This window comes from Acartia tonsa, chromosome 14, assembly GCF_053477335.1.
Source record: "Acartia tonsa isolate MP-2025a chromosome 14, ASM5347733v1, whole genome shotgun sequence".
Lineage (NCBI taxonomy): Eukaryota > Metazoa > Arthropoda > Copepoda > Calanoida > Acartiidae > Acartia > Acartia tonsa.
Window position 1 is genome coordinate 12,100,082 of NC_137273.1, and position 17,316 is coordinate 12,117,397.

At 33.9% G+C, this 17,316-nt stretch overlaps 2 protein-coding genes across 3 annotated transcripts in view; both read left to right on the forward strand.

Annotated features, from left to right (window-relative positions):
- The window catches only part of LOC145305752 (uncharacterized), a 28,132-nt gene extending 21,827 nt beyond the window's left edge, over positions 1 to 6,305 (forward strand). The window contains exons 21-26 of the mRNA XM_080147527.1: positions 348 to 483; positions 1,323 to 1,419; positions 1,735 to 2,354; positions 2,834 to 2,900; positions 3,252 to 3,337; positions 4,872 to 6,305. Coding sequence (XP_080003653.1) covers positions 348 to 483; positions 1,323 to 1,419; positions 1,735 to 2,354; positions 2,834 to 2,900; positions 3,252 to 3,337; positions 4,872 to 5,003 — 1,138 coding nt within the window. The 3' untranslated portion in view covers positions 5,004 to 6,305. The remainder of the gene's footprint in view (positions 1 to 347; positions 484 to 1,322; positions 1,420 to 1,734; positions 2,355 to 2,833; positions 2,901 to 3,251; positions 3,338 to 4,871) is intronic.
- Positions 6,306 to 6,991: 686 nt separating this feature from the next.
- The window catches only part of LOC145305756 (dual specificity tyrosine-phosphorylation-regulated kinase 2-like), a 180,320-nt gene continuing 169,995 nt past the window's right edge, over positions 6,992 to 17,316 (forward strand). The window contains exon 1 of one of the 2 annotated variants that reach the window (XM_080147538.1): positions 6,992 to 7,095. The gene's annotated coding sequence lies outside the window, so the exon portion shown is untranslated. Of the gene's footprint in view, positions 7,121 to 17,316 lie in introns of both variants that reach the window. The other variant, XM_080147539.1, reaches the window with a different exon arrangement.

Below are 17,316 nucleotides of genomic sequence, written 5' to 3' on the forward strand. Positions count from 1 at the left end.
CAATATTCATCTAGCAATTACGGCTTCTTAAAATGGTTTATGATATTGATAAAGTTCTTGCAAAGTTTCTAAATCCCTTTGTTTCCCTCTCTCTATCAATCTTTCTCTAATTCTCAGTTACTTAACACACAGTTCACTCCTCTCTCTCTCTCTCTCTCTCTCTCTCTCTCTCTCTCTCTCTCTCTCTCTCTCTCTCACACACATACACTCACTCTCCCCCTCTCTCTCTCTTTTCCTCTTCATCTCTCTCCATCTGACTCTCTCCCTATCTCATTATTATTTATTAAGACACAAAAAAAATTTTGCTCTTCTATACAGTCATGTAATTATTCTTGTTTATATTTTAGGCCAGGGGCTGAAAAATTATTAACCTTGCGAGAACGGCTGGATGCGGAGAAGGAGGCCATTAGGAGGGCTGAAGAGGAGGTCGAGGCTTTGAGAAGAACTAAGGCCGACTTGAGTAGACGTTCTAACCCACGCGAGGCATGTATAATAATTAATAGAATTTTGTTTATCCCATTATATAAAGTAGTATGCGTTTTTTGTCTGTCACGAATGATCTCGCTAAGCGCTGAACCGATATTGTTCTCCTTTACAGTGAAGCTTCTTATAGGTCCTGGGAAGGTTTTAAACTATTTTTAGGGAGGGTGTCTTCACCCCCTCCCCCCCCCAAAAAATATTTTTTTTACGTTTTTGAAACTCAAATTTATAATGGGATGAGGTCGACTTTTCCCCCACTTACTTTAAGTGACCCTAGAGGCTTCTATGGGCGTAGACGCTAGTATTAGAATAAGATGCACATGACATGAGAAGGCAGATTTTAGGCTGTTGATTAAAAAAAAACTCGAAAAATTCATCAAATGCTTCGCTAATGTCAATCTGACAATAATAACAAAATAGACAATTATGAAAAAAATTATTGGATTTCAAAAAAGCCAATTATTTCAAAGATATTAATTTTTTAAACATTATTTGATTGTCCATGGTAATTCTATGTAATATATGTTAAAAATTAATTTTTGTCATTTTGACATTAGCAAAGCGTTCAGAGAAAATTTCAGGTTTTTTTTAATAATTTTCAGGTATCGTTAACTTAAAAAAAAAAAATTTTGTCTATGGTTATATTCAATAGGTAAGGAATACACATATTTAGAGAATATTATCATTCTACTACTGTTTTTAAGCCTTCGAACTTACACCTTTACGGAATTAACCCGCAACCTAATGGTCTCTTTATCATCCATTGTCTTATTCCTTAATATCCCTGCAAAAGAATAGACTTAAATTGCAAAACTTTTTTACTTATTATTTCATGAAATAAGGAAATGGAAAGAGGGCCAATGATGGGTAGAATGCAAAGAGATTCACCCCATGAAAACATACAAAGAGGCTCTTTTCCAAAAGAAGACATGCAAAGAGGTAACATGATTTTTTCATGAGAGGGTTTTTAATATAATGTTGTGGAAGTGGGGGTGGGTGTGTCAACAAACACGCCTACTTTAGATAAAAGTTAGGAATTTAATTCTTTTTTTAACAATTAAATAGTATACCTATTGAGTATTGATGATTGTATTAAAGTTTACAGCCGTTAAAAATAAGTCTAACCATACTTGTTTTTTTTAAATATACACAAAAAGATTAACAGTCCATTTTAAATAGGTATGTAAAGAAGGATAATAGTGTTGAATTATATTATTTTTACCAAACACTTTTCATAGAACACTCCCTTTGTAGGACATGGCAGATATGACCATGACCAAGACATGGAAACCACAAGTATCAGAGACAAGGTAGAAAAACTGCTGGGTATGACCAGTGACATTGAATTTGGACTTGGAATGAACAAGGATAGGTCAATGGCGCATGGTTCGAGGGATGAAAAACTAATGCAGTTGAGGGATGAACATACAATCGGCCATGGGATGAGGGACGAAAGGCCACCCCTATCAGGCCAGGGAATGCGCCCGAGATTTAGGGATGATATGCAAGATGAGCGATCATTTGGCCAAGGTATGCGTGATAACCTGCCCGCTCAATTTGGACGAGATATTAACCAGGGAATGAGAGATGAAATGCCAGTTCAATTTGGCCGTGGCATAAGAGATGGTGAACCGGCACAGTTTGGTCGACGGGCTGAAATGCCAGTCCAGTTTGGCCAAACTATGGGGGAGGACCGGGCGTTTGGCCACGGTGCATCTATGAGGGAGGAAAATACTGCGCAATTTAGCCGAAGTTATAGGGATGAGCGACAATCCGCATTTGGCAGAGAAAATGCAAAGAGGAGTCACGCTGATAGTGATGATGAATTAGAAATTGTGGGTGAAGTCACCAAACCACAAGCTGAAACTCCAAAGGTAAGCTCATCCTAACATGAACAGATGTATAGTATAGATGTATGTATATACAGATAGCTACCCCCCCCCCCCCCCCCCCTCCTATTTTCAATAACCTTTTTCGTTTGCTAGTAAATGCTTTTCTGCTACTTAGCTGTGTTAATATTCCTGTTACCATTGGTTGTTTTTCAAAGACCTAATTGAGAGTCGGCGCATGGTCATTGGGAAATGGAGTTATTTAACCCTTTCTCCCTCTAGTGTTTTACTCTAATCTAATATGAAAAAGGGAAGATGTTTGTCTGTTTGCCTTAAATTCTTCAAGAAATCGTTAGCCATTTGACCGATATAATTCTCTTTTGTCATTCATAGCAATAAAAAATAGCATATTATTTTGTACATTTCATTTTTAAACAATCTATTACGTACATTATTATAGCATATGAGCTTGTAATTATATAATTTAGATAATATTAATATCTTTAAACATTTAAAACTTTTAGGCAAATCCAATGATGGGATCTTTGCGCGGTGCGCTGCAAAATGCCGCGCAAAATATTTCATATCAAGGTAATATTATATATTTAAACATATTAAGATAATATTTTTTAATAAGGCGTAACTCTTCTACAACTATTTTGGTTCATCCGTCCTTCTGTAGCCGTCAGCTGTTAAAGGCATTTTGTAATCGTCCAATCGATATAGAACTTTCAACTAAGAATAAGGATTAATATATCAAGTTGCATACTTGAAATTCCTTAGTTCATTTTTAACATTTAGTTTTTACATTTTGTGATAACAAATTTTTGTATGAAATAAATATCCTAGGTATAGACGTGATTTTTAGAATTGTAAGTATTAGGACGATCAAGAAAAATTTTATATGATTCAAAGGTAATAAATCAATGTTTTAACTCTTAGGAAGGCCAGGAGAAAATCAATCGAGGCCACAACCTGACAGACTAGGAGAGAACCAGAGGACCAAACTTGGCAGACAAGCATTCCAGGTATAGAATTTTACCAGAGAGGGATAAACAATGGATCATGAATAAATCTTCACGCAATTGATACATAATTATTGGATGGCGCACCATATTTTCGCCTACTCTAATAAAATGATCCTTCCAGCTGGCTGATATAATGATACCACCATCCACTTCTATTACCGCATCTCTTCCCCTTTAATTAAAGTCCCAAAAGATTGTAGTCTTTGAATGAGAGACGAGTAATTAGAAAACTTTGGGTAACTAATGCCCTCTCCCATTGGAGTTTCTTGAGCTAAGAAACATATAATTATATATGACAACCGTACTTTAGAAAAATGCACTTAACCCTTTTGGGCCACCCACCCAGCCTGCTTGTGTTATCTTTCGATTAGCTTAATGCTTATTTTAGCTCTGAATTTGAGTTTCTTGACATGAAAAACCTATAATTTGATAAAATAACAAAACATATTTTGGATAAAATTCTTTTAACCCCTGCGGGACACCGGGGTTATTTTTCGCTTATTCTAACGCTTATTTTAGCTTTGAATTTGAGTTTCTTAACATAAAAAACTTCTATTTGGATATATGACATCACATACTTTAGAAAAAATGCACTTAACCCCTGCGGGCAATCCACCTATCCCGTTTTGGTCTGTCCTCGACTTGCTGAATAATTTTAAATAATGTCCTCACATTGAATAGAAACAGTGTATTCAAGGAAAAAACACAAGAAAAAAAATTATGAAAAGTAACCTTCTACATAATAAAAAAACAAAAAAAAGGGCCTTAAAACCCCTCGTCTGCGCGGTTTTTCTAACATAACCTAAAAATATTTTTTAAAATTTATTTTTTCATTTAGATGTAGTACCTATTGGACTAGGCTTATGTACCAGGTTTAAAAATCTTAGCTCAATATTTAGTCCATTTTGCTCACGGTTTACGAGCTTCCGGAACCTAGCACACCCTCCCCTTCCTTTACTTAATTTTTTTTATTGCTAGACTATAATAAACCTCACTAGCAGTAGAGAAGAGATCATTATTTTAAGAAATGTTGATTATCACCCTAAAATCTAATATATGTAGTTCAGAAAATCTCCGCTAGAAGTTGTTAAAAAAATTTTATTATTGGTTATTTTCTATTTATTAGATTATTATTTGAAATAATATTTTATCAGTCAGTTTAGAATTATATTTTATTAATAATTATAAAGTTGTTTATTTTACAGGGATAAATTTTAATTGAATACTGGGAATTATTATGTGTTTCATAAACATTATATTTAATAACACTTAACACAGTAGATCACTAACGCTGCCACCATTTTTAGTGTAGTAAATTTCTCCAGGCATTTTAATTTATAAATATTGAAAAAAAGCCGATGATTAAATATTCAGTCTGTGAACAAAATACTAAAAAATATCATTTTTAAAGATGTATACCTAAAAGTTTTTACAAATAACATATCACTGCTCAGTGCCCTTTATTTAACATTTCCTATAAATTTAGAAAATGCCAAAGTATTTTTGAAGACTAACTGTTGTCTTTTTGTTCTAGGGCGGACAAAGTAATTTGGATTCCTGGAACCAGCGAGAATTTGGAGGTCAGCGAGAATTTGGAGGCCAGCGAGAGTTTGGTGGCCAGCAGAACAGAAGCTTCAACAACTATAAGAGCCCCTGGCAAAATTAGAAAAAGTTATAGAGAATCTGCACTTCCAACATGTGCATCTCAGTTCATCATTTTATGAAGAAAGTGACGAAATTGCTTATAATTTTAATCTTTTGAGAGATAGTTCCATGAAGATGTTTTGTTAATTAAGTTACTTTTCTTAAAGGATAGAAGAATGTAAAAGAATGTCTTCATTATTCACAATTACTTTTTTAATACTTACAAATTAAAATTTTTTTTTTTTAGCCCTTTTAATTCAGTAACTCTAATTATCTGAAACGAATGATATTATTGTTTTAAAACTGAAATATCTTTGCATAAGAAGCTATTCTTTAAAAACATGTTTCCTGGAACATCCCCTCAACTTCTTTATTTTAAAGAATCTTCACATGAGTATTTAAAATTTATTTTGAAAAGTTCAACTGGTTTGTTTCCAATGGAAAATGAACAGTTTTGTAACGAAAGGATTTTATAATATAAAATAAAATGAAAATTAAATGTATCCTGTTAAAAAAAACAAAAACATTTCATTTGTTACCTAACATATTTCAGTTTAGATTAATATGAAACAGCAATAGATTGTCTATTACTTATTAACTTTTACTTATTTAATAGGGAAAAATTTAAATTATTTAATGTAATATTATTATTAAATGTCTCTTGTAGCAAAGCTACTTAACAAATCATTTTTTTGTCTGTTGGTTAGTATTGCACAGCGATTTACCAGGGGGTTGTAAAACCAATTTTAAATTTAAAGGAGGGTGTTGACACCCATCTACATCCCCCTACCACACGCCACTGGTCACAAGGTCTAAACTGTTATTAATTTTGTGATTTTTATTTTAATGTTCGTGGAAAATTTCTGTAATTTGATGCTATACATGATTTTTCAGTTGGCTGAGAATCGGTTATAATCCGGTGGATATTAATCGGTTTCGAAGCCATACGGGAATAGTTATTTCTCGCATCGTATTATAGACAGCTTACCGCGGATATAAAAATGAAAGTTTACCTGATCAAAACCAATTTTGTTTCTATTTTGATATTCATGGAAAATTTTCTCTTACGATGCTATACATGAATTTTCAGTTTGGCTGAGAATCGGTTCTAATCCGGTGGATATTAATCGGTTTCGCATCCATACGTAAAATTAGATTAAAATCTCTTCTACTGTTAGAACACATTGTCCTTGTTTTTTGTCTCAATATTAAAAAGTTACCTATGTTAAATAATAATTTAGTTCTAAATATTGTTGTACGTGCTGTAAAATAATATTTTCTTGTATTATTTGTTTTTGTTATTAGAAATAAATATTGCATTCTGTGTTTTGTTTATTTTAGAAATTGATCTTAAAATTAAGAAAGTATAAAAATATTAGGAAACACTTATAAAATGCATTGAAATCAGGGATAAGAAATCAGAATTTCATAATTAAGAATTGGTGATAAGTAAAAAAGTTTCTCGTATCCATTCGAATCCGGTGGATAGGATCCGGTTTTCATCCATACGAAAAAACTATGTCTAGCATCGTATTATATCCAGCTTTCTACGAATATAAAAAAGTACAATCATAGGATTAAAACCAGTTTTTTTAGCCCGTGCCTTCGGCACCTCGGGGCTAAATAAATGGGTTTAATCTTATAATTGTACATTCTATATCCGCGGAAAGCCGTTTATAATACGATGAAAGAAATAACTATTCTCATCAAAGTAACTAGCATTGGGGGGGGGGGGGGGGGGTATATACTTTCACCAGAGAGTGAGTGTTCGAATTTACCATTAATTTTAATCTACAGAAATGGTAAATTGGGGTTATACATCAATTTATCAATTTATCGGGAATTTTCCCATTAGATACCTTTTTTTCACCCTTTACTCTTATACTTTTTACTTGTAAAAATCTAAATTCCCCCATTTAAAGTTAAAAAGTTTCAGTGGTTGATACATCATAATTAAACTTTATTATTCCCGCCATTTAAGATAATTTAAACACACAATGTATCTTTTATTTCAGAAAAAATGTACAGTAGTTAAAATAAAATTATTAGTTATTAGTGAATCATTCAGATGATATTAGTTTGGTGAAAAAAAAAGACTACAGTCAATAAAACAGGTTGAATTGGGACACTTCATCTCAAGTAAATTTTGTCCTTCGCAATTTCTCTTGATTATTTGTTAACCTAGAATCGTATTTTATAAAGACTTTTTTGTCTGAAGCTTAAGATCTCTATAACTTCTCGACCGATTGTATTCTCTATTAAAGGTTATCTTCACATAGGTCCTATGATGGTTTTAGGCTATTTTATTAACAGATTTAAGTCTTGGGATTGTTTAAGCCTGAATACACTAGAAGCTAGGGGCGTAGCCGCTAGTTTAGAATAATCTTGTTTGATTATAAGAATTGCGATCCCTGGATAAATTGCAGTTTTTGCAAGTCTCTTTCTTTCTCTTTGTTATTACAACTGAACATCTTCTCTTTAACTCACTTTTTTGTTTGTGTATTCCATGATTTTTATGTGCGTACTTTCTTATGATGTTATCATCCTTATTTATTTACAATAAATGTTTTAAAGATCAACACGGTTTTGGTTAAAAACCCAAATATAATCCTTAGTTTTGTGTAAATTAGATTTTTATTTATACTTGTTTATGGGAAGCTATAATTGACTTATTAGTTTCCTATACTGTATCTAAAAGTGAAATTTCCCTTTATTGGTCTCTTGGTAATTATATTTAAACAAGGATGACAACATCCATAAGTAGCGAAGCACAAAAAATTGTGGATGGTAATACGTAGAAGTAAATTTAAAGTGTATTTATTTAAATCAAGAATAGATTTATTGGAGAAAATAAACACAAAACCTTGTTTTATTTTGTATGATGAAGACGGTTAAAGTAAATTACATACTAGATGCACATAACAATGGGAAAAAATATTTTAAAACTGTTAATGCAAAAAGTTTTAATTAAGACCAAAAATACCAAAGATATGGGGAAATATGTTAAACATTTAAAAATAGCCCAAAACCTGCTAAAAGGCAGTTTGGCCGCCATTGTTTCTTTTCTTAAAACGCCAGAAATTTAATTTTCATATCTTTAACTGAAATTTTTTTGAAAATTTGACCATAAACACCAAAGATATGTGTAAAAATGTGAAAAATATAAAAGTAGCCAAAAACCTGCAAAAGGGCAGTCTGACTGTCATTGTTATTTTCTTCAAACTACAGGAAATTTAATTTTGATATTTTAACTGAAAAAATTTTGAAAATCGGACCATAAACACCAAAGATATGGAGAAAAGTGTGAAAAATATAAAAATAGCCAAAAACCTGCAAAAAGGCAGTCTGACTGTCATTGTTGTTTTCTTCAAACGACAGGAAAATTAGTTTTGATATCTATAACTTAAAAAATTTCGAAAATCGGACCATAAACACCAAAGATATGGGGAAAAATGTAAAAAATATAAAAATAGCCAAAAACCTGCAAAAAGGCAGTCTGACCGTCATTGTTGTTTCTTCAAATGACGGGAAATTTAATTTTGATAACTTTAACTGAAAAAATTTTGAAAATCGGACCATAAACACCAAAGATATGGGGAAAATTTGGAAAATATAAAAAATAGCCTAAAACCTGCTAAAAAGCAGTCCGACCGCCATGGATGTTTTATAGTTAATTGTGCTCCTTAATGATGGGAATGTTGTCAAAAAATTTCAGCTCTCTATCTTTTATAGGAGCTGAGAAAATCACGTTTCCCCCAATTCATTAATTACGGACGGACGGACAGACGGACAGACGGACGTACATTGTGAATTATATGGTAGCTTCGCTACTAAAAAAAGGATATTTCATCCAGAAAGAGAGGGGGCAATGGGCTGTTTATAACACAAGACAAGTATTATATTATAATAACGTTCTCTTATTCGTTGGCTTATGAACTTGAATTTTGTGTATTAACATTGGGGATGTACATCAATTAGTCGGCCATTGTCGTATCCTTTTAGATCCCCGTATTCCATTAATGAGCTTCACCTCCATTTAAAACATCAGTTTAACAGCATCAAATGTCATTCTTAAGTCAAGGTGTTGATAATTCGACTTGCATAAGGGGGGGGGGGGTTAATGCAACCATCTCGTAATCAATGTATAAATGGCACTTAGAATTCGAATTTCGATGTGAAATTTTGCATGAGTAATCCTTGGTAGGCCTATTTTCCCTAAATCGAACAAAACGTTGGAAAAATTAACGGCTGGCGGCTCAGCCGTTTAGTCATTTTTGGGCTATTTTCAATGCAAATCCATCACGAAACCTATCTCCACATAATACTCTTTGCTGCTCCAAAACGTTTTCAAACGATTCTAGCCAGTATTTGCTGGTACTATAAATCTAAAAAAATGTTTTTTGTATCATTTCACATGATTTAAAGCAAAAATATGTTTCATAAAGTTGATTTCTACGTAATTAATGACAGATTTGCCCTAAAAATAGCAAAAAAAAACTTTTTGTTCGATTTAGGGAAAATAGACCTACCAAGAATTACTCATGCAAAATTTCACATCGAAATTCGAATTCCAAGTGCCATTTATACATTGATTACGAGATGGTTGCATTAACCCCCCCGCCCTTTATTCCAACCTAGAAAAGTGAATAGACTGGGGTAAAATTGTCGTCAATTTTGGTTGCTAACATGGACATCATTTATTGGTCAGTTCATTTATCCACTAGGAGGGGAGGGGATAGGACAAAAAGTATGGATGGGTGGGGGGGAGGGGTCTTTATTTTAGTCAGCTTAGTCAGTTTCACTTTATTTAGTTTAGTACATGATAATTTGTAATGATAAATCAATTCCTAGATGTTTAGTCAATATTAAGAATTTTAGGGATAGTGAGGTTTTGGGTAACTTCCCATTCTATGATATAAAGTATTATATAATATATATTATATATTAAGGCGGGTTGATTTCCAACTTTTTTGGAATTTCACATTTTTTCACATTGGCAAGGTTTACTGGGCCAATATAAAACCCTGTAAAATTAGAAAGAGTTTTTTTAATCCAAAAACAACGGGCGCGCGGGGGTTATAAAATGTGCCCGCCCCCTTATAAAACCAAAAATTGAAATTCCTTCAAACACAGGCATGTTGCATATCAAAATGACCGCATCGAAATGCTGATTACAGATCTGAAAACTGTTTTGAAAAATATTGATTCAGTCTGAAATGATTTTCAAATAACCTACCAAAATGAACAATTTTGACTAAATCAGCCTTTTTAGGTACTTAATGAGCTCTTATTCGAACTAGGAGCAATATTTTTCAAAACGGTTTTCAGATTCATAATCAGCATTTCAATGCGGTCATTTTGATATGCAATATGCCTGTGTTTGAAGGAATTTTAATTTTTGGTTTTATAAGGGGGTGGGCACTTTTTATACCCCCCGCGCGCCCGTTGTTTTTGGATTAAAGGGCGAATATAGGTTCGATATGATATGAGCTTATATCAAAGGTGCCATTACATACTTTTAGAATATCTATGCCAAATTTAAAAATTCAAAAAAATCCTTAAGTAGATTTTGCAATTTTCTGTTTCAATTGAACATATAATAAATGAGATTGCCGACAAAATCGTTTATTTTAGCCCTTTACAAGACTTTTTTTGACTATTTTGCTTAAGTTTGATTGACTATTACATTGGCATGCACCTTAAAAGATAATTTAAATGTTTATTATTTTAGATTATATACTAGTTTATTTAATTTTTTAAAAAGCATAAAAATAATTTGCATAGAAAGGCGTCAGGAGTATTGACAGGGTAAATAATACGTCTTAAAGTTTATTTTCTGTACAGAGATCTTTGATTAATTCATGATGATATAAACAACCTTTCTGTACGCATTTTCAACACACACACACACGGCCACAAAAAAAACAGGGATTTGAAATCATTCTTCCTCCAAGAAAATTTTATCGATTAATTTTTTTTTACTTTTTACATTATTTGATGTTTTTTTTTAACTTTTAAATAATTTACTTTATGAAGGTAGAAGGAGGGTATATTTACCCCTGATTAATTGGTTTCCACGTTATTACGACTATCATTTAACGAAAGCTTTTTAATTCAACCTTGCCACGAAGCCTTGTGTGATGCTAGGGTGTTTGAGTTCTTAGGGAACCACACTAATTCCAAATTTTTTTTTCAAGATTGACGGGTTTTAAGCTATAAATAGACTTATACAATTGAATATGTCAATATTTTTAAGTTATTTATAATCTATGGAATTGCACCTTTGATATAAGCTCATATCATATCGAACCTATATTCGCCCTTTAAAAAACCTCTTTCAAAGGGGGACGTAACTGAAGACTTTTTGATGCAGGGGGGGGGGGTTTTCTCCGGAACCACTTGATGAACCGTGCAGATTTTTTGGACTTAAGCTTTTATGGGTATGAACATCTCATGGTTTCGAAGTCACCCCCCTACCCCCACCCCCTAGTCCCCCGGGGCTCAAAACCCCCCTAAAAATGAACCTAACCTTAATTTTCTCAAAAACTATTTGACCAATAGATATGATTTCTTAGAATTAAGCTTTCATGCTAATCGACTATCTTTTAGATTTGAAGTCACCCCCCCGCTACCAACCCCTAGCCCTCCGGGGCTCAAAAAAACCTTGAAAATGAACCTAACCTTAAATATCTCAGAAACTATTTGACCAATAGATATGATTTCTTAGAATTAAGCTTTCATACTAATAAACTACCTTTTAGATTAGAAGTCACCGCCCTGCTGCTAACCCCTAGCCCTCCGGGGCTCCAAAAAACCCTGGAAATGAACCTAACCTTAATTATCTCAGAAACTATTTGACCAATAGATATGATTTCTTAGAATTAAGCTTTCATGCTAATAAACTATCTTTTAGATTAGAAGTCACCCCCCTGCTGCCAACCCATAGCCCTCCGGGGCTCAAAAAAACCCTGGAAATGAACCTAACCTTAATTATCTCAGAAACCATTTGAGCAATAGAGAAGGTTTCTTAAACTTAAGTTTTTATGCATATAACTTGAAACATAGTTTCGAAGTTACCCTCCTGCCTCCAACCCCTAGCCCTCCGGGGCTTAAATTAACCCTATAAATGAACCTAACCTTAATTTTCTCAAAAACTATTTGACCAATAGGTATGATTTCTTAGAATTAAGCTTTCATGCTAATAAATTATCTTTTAGATTAGAAGTCACCCCCCTGCTGCCAAATCTTAGCCCTCCGGGGCTCAAAAAACCCTGGAAATGAACCTAACCTTAATAATCTCAGGAACCATTTGATAGATAGAGATGATTTCTTAAACTTAAGTTTTTATGCTTATACCTTGACTTATAGTTTCGAAGTTACCCTCCTGCCTCCAACCCCTAGCCCTCCGGGGCTCAAATTAACCCTAAAAATGAACCTAACCTTTAATTTTCTCAAAAACTATTTGACCAATAAATATGATTTCTTAGAATTAAGCTTTCATGCTAATAAATTATGTTTTAGATGTGAAATATAGAAAGAAAATCAATCAATGTTAAAAAAACAAGGATGACAACATCCATAAAAGCGAAGCACTGAAACTGTAGGACAAATGGACATTAACACTTATAAAGTGTCAGAACTGAATAATCAAAATATAAATGTATAAGAGTTGAAGCAAAATTGTAAGTGTAATTTTGTTGAAAAACTGCTTGATACAGGATAATGTTTATGGACATACTTACATTTTTAGGACTTGATTATAGAGTTGCTTCGCTTGAAACATTATACTTTGTTGTTGTCCCAGGAATAAACATACCAAAAATCAGATCAATCGAATGATTAGATCACAAAAAAATTTGTTGTTAAAAAAGTAAAAAATCAACATGTTTAAAATGGACGTACGGACATTCTTGTAATGATTATAGAGTTGCTACGCTTTCTAAATTGTACCTAACTACTAAAGGTATCACCATGGAAAGTTTGAAATCGATAGGACAATTCTAACATGCCTAAATTAACTAAAAAAGCTATCCGTTTGTGACTGATGTACCTAAATGCTATAGAAAACATCATGCAAAGTTTAAAATCAATAGGACATTTATAACATGTCAAAATGAACGGGAAAAAAGCTAACCCTCACAGACCATATCTAATTAAATAAAAGCTTTGCTTTGTAAGATTTTTCAATAAACAAAGTATTGAGTCCCAACTCTCACAAAATTGATTGACATCCTTCTTCTCCTAGAAAAGTAGTTTTTTGAGCCCCGGGGGGCTAGGGGATCGGGGCAGGGGGGTGACTTCTAAACCATAAAAGTCCTAGAAATCTGCTGTATTGATCAAATGGTTTCTGAGAAAATTAAGGATAGTGTAGTATAATTCAGTTTTAAGTTTTGGCTTAAAAGTAGAAACATCATTTACTCTTTATTGCTCTGTAAAAGTTAAGAGAAAATTTAAGAGAACATTTAAGAGAACATTTAAGAGAACATTTATTTAGTTAGTCAGTTGCAATTGAGAGTCCTTACACAGAATACTATCTGGTTTGGGGTCGAGTCTTATTAGACCAATTCAGCTATTTACAGACATCCTACTTCTTCAACTAGTTCAACACAGACAAATATTCCACCTCTTCAGAGTTATACAGCTAATTAATACCTTGTATTAATTAGACAGACAGTCATCCTGCTATTTCAGAGTTATATAGCTAATTAATACCTTTGTATTAATTAGACAGACAGTCATCCTGCTACTTCAGAGTTATATAGCTAATTAATACCTTTGTATTAATTAGACAGACAGTCATCCTGCTACTTCAGAGTTATACAGCTAATTAATACCTTTGTATTAATTAGACAGACAGTCATCCTGCTACTTCAGAGTTATACAGCTAATTAATACCTGTGTATTAATTAGACAGACAGTCATCCTGCTACTTCAGAGTTAAACAGTTAATTAATACCTTTGTATTAATTAGACAGACAGTCATCCTGCTACTTCAGAGTTATACAGCTAATTAATACCTTTGTATTAATTAGACAGACAGTCATCCTGCTGCTTCAGAGTTATACAGCTAATTAATACCTTTGTATTAATTAGACAGACAGTCATCCTGCTACTTCAGAGTGCATAGTTAATTAATACATTGTATTAATTAAACAGACAGTCATCCTGTTGCTTGGTGTCCTGATATACAGACAGACATCCTGCTACTTCAGAACTTTCCAGCTTCAATAATCAGTAGTTTTGAATTATTAATATATTTAACCATTTTTAAATAAAGTATCTATACATAATCTTATTTACTCAAAAACTGCATTTAATCCAATATAATAAATACTTAAAAATCTGTTTGCATTTTGAATTGAATATTAAGTCTACTCTATCATTAACTTATGTAAGTCTGTCTATATCACATTTGGCGCAGTCTTATTGTGCTACGTGTTATTTAGACCTGCTACTGAGTTAAGGGTGGGGAAGTGGTGTTTAATTTGAATTCAATCACTTTTTGAGATTTTTTTATCTCGGATTTTTCACAGTTTTGTTTTATTTTTTATATTTCTAACTTGATTTATATTTTAGGTTTCTGTGGAATTTCACTTTTTAACTCTTCTGATCTAAATTTCACGGCGAATCTAGTTCTAGTGCTCGGATATGGCTGATGGAGAAAAAGGAGAGCAGGGTAAAGGTGAAGGCAAGCGTGGACGGCCGCCTAAGCGTCCTCGGGGGACTGACAGTCAGGATGATGATGGAACTCCCGAAAATTGGGAGGAGGATGATGATGTGGCTGAAGATGTTGGTGCAGGTGCTAATGCAGAAGTGGAGTCGGCTCTGGGTGCTGTGGAGAATGATGCTGTGCCTGAAAGTATAAAGAAATATGTTAGGGCAATGATAAAAGAGCATACGTCTGTTAAGAGCCGAGTGGATCGGTTAACCGCGGCGAATAAACGGCTGGAGAATAAGGTGAAAGAGTTCAAAAGTTCAGATGAGCATAAGAAATTAGGTTATGATGTTGATTTGGCTACTATCAAGAAAAAGGTGGCTCAATTGCCACCAGATGGCGACATTGGTGGATTCTTGTATGAGACAAGTTTGGGGGCTAGTGTGGCTACAGCTAAATCGATGGGGGATGATTCATTTAATGCATCTTTTATTAATCGATTGAGTGTTGAGGCTAAATTGGATTCTACTAGTTTCGAGGCTAAGAGGGTAAAGAGTGCTCCTGGACATTTGAAGTTTTCGCAGATAGATTTTTTGGGTCCAGCTGATAATGGTAATTGGATGAATGTGCGTGAGAGTTGTTTGACCGAGTATGAGAATCAGTTATTGGATATATTTCCTTTAATCGAGGAAAGGGCTGAAGTGCTTAAGGCTTACAAAAAGGTGGCTGGTGGCAGTGTCAGTCAGCAGACTGTAGAGGGACAGTTTAAGGAGTTTTGTCTGGTAAGGGGTGTCAAGTGGGACAGTGATTTTGTGCGGGACGCTCCATTTTGGGATGGAAATATTGATTTTGAGGATTATTTTTTGTCCTTGTGGAGGGTTGCTCGGTTCGCAAAATTGGAGGATCCCATGCTTTTCAAGGATGTGTTGTACAATAGGATTTTTGAGTGCAAGGGAAAGAAAATGGGGAGGCTTATTACTCCGGAGGCTAATGCCTCCCTGAGTGCTTTAGGTTATTACCTGTTGATAAGGAGGTTGGTGATACCGTTTGCAGATACAGAGTCAGCTACTGAATTCTTCTACGCCCTGAAACAAAAGAGTGGTCAGAATGTGGATGTGTTCTTTAATGAGAAATTACGGTTGTTTAGACTTATGCATCCTGGTCATATTTCTAAACAATCTTGGCGTGATTTTTATAACAATGTGGCGAAGAATTTAATGTTTACAGATTTAGCTAGAGATATGGCCAATTTTGTTGAATCTATGCATTACCTGGAGGATTATAGCTCATTCTTGACTTATTTGATTCGTAGAGGTCAACATTGCATCAGCTGGGCTCGTTCTGGACACATTTCACCTGAAAATGTGACGTCATGTTATTCCCAGGCTATGGAAGGGTTGAAATTGGAAGAATCTAGGGAGGTGAAATCTAGGCCTGTGATTAGTGAGGTGCATGTATCCGATTTGGCTGACAGAACTGGGACTGGCGATAATAATGCTTGGATTGAGGGGAAGGATGATATCCCTTGGGATCAAGTTGAGAATGTGATTGGGGCTTTGAATTCGAAGGCTAAGAATATGATTTGTTGGTATTGCGGGAAAGAAGGACATATAGTGGCTGATTGTTGGCAGAAGAGGGATGGTAAGCCGCCTGCCCCTGATTCTCGCATAGGTAAGACCAAGGCTAAGTTCTTTCCGGTCAATAATGAAAAGGGAGAGGGGCCTGGAGTGCCTAATAATCGGGTGATACCTGAGCAGTTTCTGAAGAAATCAGTCAATCAGAGGGGGCCGGCTGTGGATTCTGAAAAAAGCAGAGATGAAAAACAATACGAGGCTATGATTGCTGAAATGGCTAGGTTCAATTATCAATAATATCCTATGTAGTAGTGTGATGATTGATTCGATGTATAAACCTTATTTTATATATTGTTTCTTTGTTCACATATATTATATCTAGGTTATATTAGTGTAATTGAGTTTTTAAGCTATGTAAAATTTGAAAATTTTTGCTGTTTTGTATTCGGATAATGGCTTTCAATGTTGTGAAGAAGTTTCTGTTTTTGTTTTTTTTTAGTCAATGTGTGGAGGTGCTAGTAACTGTTAATGGGAACAGTATATTATATAATACATTTAGTACAATTGTGTATAAAATTTGGTAGGTATCTAAATAAAGTTTTAATGAATATTAAACCTTTGAGGGGTACTTACTTGTGTTGCAAGGAGTTTGGTGTCTAGTCACGAGGGGCTGGTGTTCTGCAGGCTGTGCATGACATAATATGTTGATCAGTATGATGGCGGCTGGTGGATGGCGGAGGGCTGGCTGCTGTGTTGTAGATTGATGGCTTTGTATCTGAAATTTGAAGTTAATTAATTAAATATATACATTAATTATTTATAACACGACATTGAAATTTTAATCCGACGGAACGGTGGCAGAAGTTACTAGGGCTTTAAAGGGATCGTGAAGTCTTGAAGATAAAGAAAGAAAAATGCCTATTTGCGCGGATTTAGAGTTTTTGTACCAGGAGCTGATATTACAGTGGAGGAATTAGGAATTGTTGATACAGGAAATAATTTTAATTCTTTAATATCTAGAGAAATTCGGTAGATTAAAAGAAAGTTAATATTATTGGATATGTTGAGTTAAAAGTTAGATTTGTGGGAACCAAGCTGTGTTTACA